Source organism: Rhinopithecus bieti, unplaced genomic scaffold, assembly GCF_001698545.2.
Source record: "Rhinopithecus bieti isolate Rb0 unplaced genomic scaffold, ASM169854v2 scaffold_60420, whole genome shotgun sequence".
Lineage (NCBI taxonomy): Eukaryota > Metazoa > Chordata > Mammalia > Primates > Cercopithecidae > Rhinopithecus > Rhinopithecus bieti.
This window is the reverse complement of record NW_016822950.1, coordinates 33,749-39,001: the sequence shown is the minus strand read 5'-3', so window position 1 is coordinate 39,001 and position 5,253 is coordinate 33,749. Positions and strand designations below refer to the sequence as shown.

General features: G+C 39.8%; 1 protein-coding gene across 1 annotated transcript in view; it reads left to right on the top strand.

Annotated features, from left to right (window-relative positions):
* Positions 1-1,663: 1,663 nt before the first annotated feature.
* PABIR2 (PABIR family member 2) overlaps positions 1,664-5,253 on the top strand; it is a 23,132-nt gene continuing 19,542 nt past the window's right edge. Inside the window, 1 exon segment of the mRNA XM_017861155.1 lies at positions 1,664-1,720. Coding sequence (XP_017716644.1) covers positions 1,703-1,720 — 18 coding nt within the window. The 5' untranslated portion in view covers positions 1,664-1,702.

Sequence of the window (5,253 nt, the reverse complement as noted above, 5' to 3'; positions counted from 1 at the left end):
AGTCTGTAGCTGAGGGTCAGTGAAAAGGCAGGTTTTAGAAAACGATGGAGAGAATCGACTCTTCAATTTCAGTGGTAGGGTCTTGTGTTTTCATGTGAATAAGTCATGGAGGGTCTATTTTAAGGTAGCATCTTGTAATAGTGAAGGTTAGGTTGGTTCACCTCCTGAGCCTATTGTATTTCACTTTTATAAGGAGACAATTCGTCTTAGGTAGAGAGCCAATTTGCGAGACCCTGTAGAAATGGCATTAGTCCAAAAAAGGAGATGAGAGTACAATTAGCCAAAAACATATTAATCAAGCACAGTGAAGGCAAAGAAAGAGATAATCCTTGCTGTTGAACTGATTATAACATCCATATTTTGGGGAAAAAACAGTTTGACTTTTTCATTTATTAAATATAATTTTGAAACTGAGGGAATGTAGGAGTGACTTTTTGCTTTCCTGTTGCTGTCCTTGGCCCTGAATTTATTTTGGTTACTATAACAATAAACTGGTCTTTTTCTGATTGTCTTTTGAAATCTCGTAAGCAAGCAATTGCTAGGGACTTCAGCAATTCTATTGACCTGCATTTAGACTATTGTAGCAAAAACATACTGTTTTTTGAATCATGATTTAAGTAACATAGCATGATGTGACACAAGAAGGGGCGAGGAGACCAGGCCTGGTCCCAGTTTTCACTAACTAGCTATGATCACGAATGAGTCATTTAACCTTTCTGAGTCTGTTTTCTCATTTGAAAATTGAGAGAGCTGAATTAGGTGATCTCAGTGGGCCCTGAAAGCCCAGTGCAGTTCATTTCTGAAAAATCCTTCTGGAATTCTCATCCTTATCGTGGCGTCGTCCTCTGCTAGGCACTGCAGGGATATTATAAAACATGAATAAAACACCTCTCTACCAGTGGGTTTAAGACACATCCACATCTCTATTAAGAGACAAAGTAGGTGTCTCAAGAAGCATCTCATCTCCCAGTGTACTCTTTGGGTTCAAAGGAGAGAGTGATTGCATTCCGTTTGTGGATTGAAGAGAGGTTTGTGCCATGCCTTCACTGAAGGGTATGGCATTCAAGATGGATGTAGAAGGAGAGGAAGGATTTTAATAGATGGTGGCAGGAGGGAGAGCATTTGAGGCAGAAGGGGCAACAATCTCTGCTATGTTTATTCCATCCAACAGCAGAGTTCAAAGGTAGAACACATGTTTAGGGTGAAGGGGGAGATGTCTTGATCCACCTCGTATTGTAGAACAATGCTCCTCGCCCCTTTTCGCATCATGGCAAACACAGAAAACAGTACTCATTGGTTCTCTGGGGTAAACAGATGAGGCTGCTCAGGTCTGGTGGTAACCGGTTTGGGGGCGTAGCTCTGACCAGAAGCAGCTAGAGTCAACCAGTCTGGAGCTCCGCCTGCACCACTTCTCCCAGCTGCCCCCGACCACTGAGATCAGTATCTCTGCAAACCTGTAATCCATAGCACACCACTTGGGAAGCTCTGCAGAGAGGACGGTGAGGAGTTCATTCTCTGTATGAAATGAGGAGCCATGGAAGATTTCGTTGTTAACTAGAGAACTGATGTTAATATATTTGAAAGAGATCTTCCATTAGAAAAATTACTAATTTTGGTTTTTTGTTTGTTTTGTTTTTTTCAGTGACCTTTCACAGGTTTTCAACCTTACACACTTAGAACTCGGAGGAATAGTACAACGATTATGAGCCGTCACAGCCTGGTAAGTATAAAAGTAAGTATCTGAAGTGATTTAGATTGGGGAAAATACTTTGAAATGGAGGTCTTTCTTAAAATGATGTGCTATGCACAACTGTTTAAGAAAGAAAAGATTGATTTTACCTATCTTATTTACTGCTTATGCTGTGACCATTCAGCTTTTGGTACAAAAAGGATACATGGTTAAAAATTTTTCTTTGCTGTGGGACTTTGTATTTTTTAAAATTGTTCATTATTATTTGTCACTACTTGCATCAGGCTTGTGTGGTAAGTCAGGATTAACTTCTAATTATACCTGAGAACAGTGGTCTTCATTTGTCCTAGGATGCACAAATCACTTAAAGGTAGCAGAGTGTTTGTTTCTGATATTTACCTGTTAAACAATGCTGGTTTTCCAAAATGAAGACTCCTTTAAAATGCTTGTATTTATATTCTCTGAAGAGTTACTGAATGTGACTGATCTCTGTAGCCAGAGCTGTCAGGGATTGCTTTATTAGTTGGTCACATTGGGATAAATTATGATGAGGTTTTTTATATGGTAGCAGTTCACATGTGAAACTCACTTATCCAGCAGCTTCAATTCTCTGGAAGACATCTAAGATGAAAGAAGACAGATCCCTAAATGGCAGAACTAGATTTCCATAGTCTGTGCACAGAAGTTCATTGGTTTATTTATAGGAGAGCCTCTGACCTCTGAATCATCTAAAATGTATGCACAATTATAATAAGCTTCCAATCCAATAGTGTGTGAGAAGCAGCAAATTAGAAGGGATGCATTTTGGTTAAAAGTATACTAATAGCTGCTAGCAAGGGAGGAGAGGGAAAAACTGAAAACAGACATTTTTTAAAATTTGTTTGTGGCTAATTAGTATAAGGGCTAAGAGCCTGTTAGTACACCCCAAGCATGTCACTGGTGTAGAATCATATAATAATTCATGTTCTTAAGGATACCTGGGTCATTAACTTATTCATAAATTCTAGTAATACCTACACTTGTATAGTATTTTACCCATTACAAAGTACTTTCACATATTTAATTGTCATAACAACTCCTATGAAATAGGGAGGGCAAAGATATTTTCCCAATTAAAAGAAGCAGCAGCTAAAACTCAAGAAGTTAGAAGTGACTTGCTCAGAATCGCACAATTAGTAAGTGTTAGAACTGGGATTAGAACAGAGATCTCCCAGTGCCATTCTGTTTGGTATAATTTGTTTAAGAAAGGGAAAACTAGAATACATTTTAGAAAGATTTCCAACTGAAATGACTGAAAATACTTACGGGGGAAATGTTAGCTATCTGGAAGCTTGATTCATTTTACCTTCTTCTCTGAGGATACTGGAAAATATTACTTATTTTTGCTGGATATATGAAAAATGTTTATACATGTTATACAGCCATGCTCCTGATAACAGTAGCATAGCAAAGAAGGGAAAGTGAATTTGCCTCTCTACACTTCACTTACCTCTTTTGTAAGATGAGAAGATTCTTATCAACAGTGGTCTAGGTTCATCTCTCACTGAAATACCTAGTTTTCTGAAAGGGCCATGGTGACTCACTGCTCTTTGTTGATCCTGATGCATCTTTTCATTCCTGCCCCTCTCCTTTCTAGCATTTTGGTCTTCCAAAACTCAGTTTAATCCTTGTATCTCCTCTGGGCAGGCTTCCACAACTATCATAATATTAATTACACTATATACACTCTATCACAGGATGTGCTATAAATCTTAATACATTTATCTGTGTCCCATGGTAACCTGTGATGAGTAAGGTGTTGACAAATGAAATGGACTGGATATGCAGATGTAGGATCTTCATGATTCACCAGCTGATTAGATATAAGGACTAAGAGAAGGAAGACCCCAAGTGATGGAAATTTTGTGTGTTGGTGACCGGGGATTGGCGCTGCCTTTAGTAGGAGTAGAGAAATTGAGGTGATTGGTAGTTTGAAGGGGAAGAAGATGAATTCTTTGGGACATAATTGGATTTAAGGTGCCTCTGGCCCCATGATATTCTTCAAAGCAGTATTCTCACTTTTTTAAAAAGATTCTGTCTGCTTCCAGTGTCACCACTTTTTACTTTGAGCAGATGACCCTTCTTTACAAAGAAGACAGACACCTATCTTGTGTAAATGTCAGCTTTCTTTGCCTTGAAATGTCTTTAGCTTCACATATGGCATTTCTCCCCAATGGTTCATATGCTTTTGACTCTCCTGTTGCTTTGCTTGGTCTATCATCTCCTCTCTATCTTGTATCTTTTCCCTATTCCTCACGAGCTCTCTTCTTTCCACCTTCTCCAGACTCATGCATCTGATGGGGGAAAACAAACTGTTTTCTTTTTCGTAGGTCTTTCCTTCCCTTTTCCTTCCCCTCTCCAAGCTCTTTCAAAGCATAATCTACACTCCACTGCCTCTAATTCCTTGTCTCCTCGTTTCTGGTCAGTTTGTAATCATGCTGCTTCTACCACAACTCCACTAAAAAACTGTTCTTGCAAAAGTTACCAGTGCCCACTTAACTGCCAATGTTAGGGGCCTCATTTCTTATCCCCTTTGAGCTCTTTGCTTTATTTAACCCCATTAGCCAGCACCTCCTTGGAGTTCTGGCTCTTTTTGTGTGTGTGTGTTTTTTTTAGCCGATACATTGCCCTGTTGTTTCTAGTACTACACACAGCTTTGCTCTGTTCTTCTTTCTGGTCTACTTTCCGGTTTTGTCTAAAATTGTCAAGTTGTGTATTATGTAAATATAGCATGTAAATTTCTGACTTTCTCCGCAGTTAGTTTTTGGCCATCCTCATGTCAGCTTTCCTGATCGTTTCACTGATTCTTCAGTTTCTTGGGTTTCCCTAACTGACACATGTGTGCTCTCTTCCGCAGTCTTCTGTTGGAGAGTCTTCCTGCTGTATTTGCTCACCTTGTAGCTTAGTGTTTTCTAAATGATCTTATTAAGAGTTCGCCAGTGGCCGGACACAGTGGCTCACACCTGTAAGCCACTTTGGGGGGCCAAGGCGGGCGGATCACGAGGTCAGAAGATCGAGATCATCCTAGCCAATATGGTGAAACCCTGTCTGTACTAACATACATTTGTCTTATGCTCCAGTCTCCCTTAATGGTTGTAAAAATTAGCTGTGCGTGGTGGTGTGTGCCTGTAGTCCCAGCTACTTGGGAGGCTGAGGCAGGAGAATGGCGTGAACCCGGGGGGTGGAGCTTGCGGCGAGCAGAGATCATGCCATTGCACTCCAGCCTGGCAACAAGAGCGAAACTCTGTCTCAAAAAATATAAAAAGAAACTTAGAGCATTTTATTACTATTTTATACTGCTCACTGCATTAGTATTCAAAAAAGTTTTAGTAGTACGGGGCCTCTTAAACAGGGTGATTGTTACTTGGTTTTATAGTATTACAAGTTCATTTGTAGTTTGTTATAGAATAAATCGTAGTAGTTTTTTTTTTTGTTGTTGTTGTTGTTGTTTTTTTTTGAGATGGAGTCTTGCTCTGTCTCCCAGGCTAGAGTGCAGTGGTGCAATCTCGGCTCACTGCAAGCTC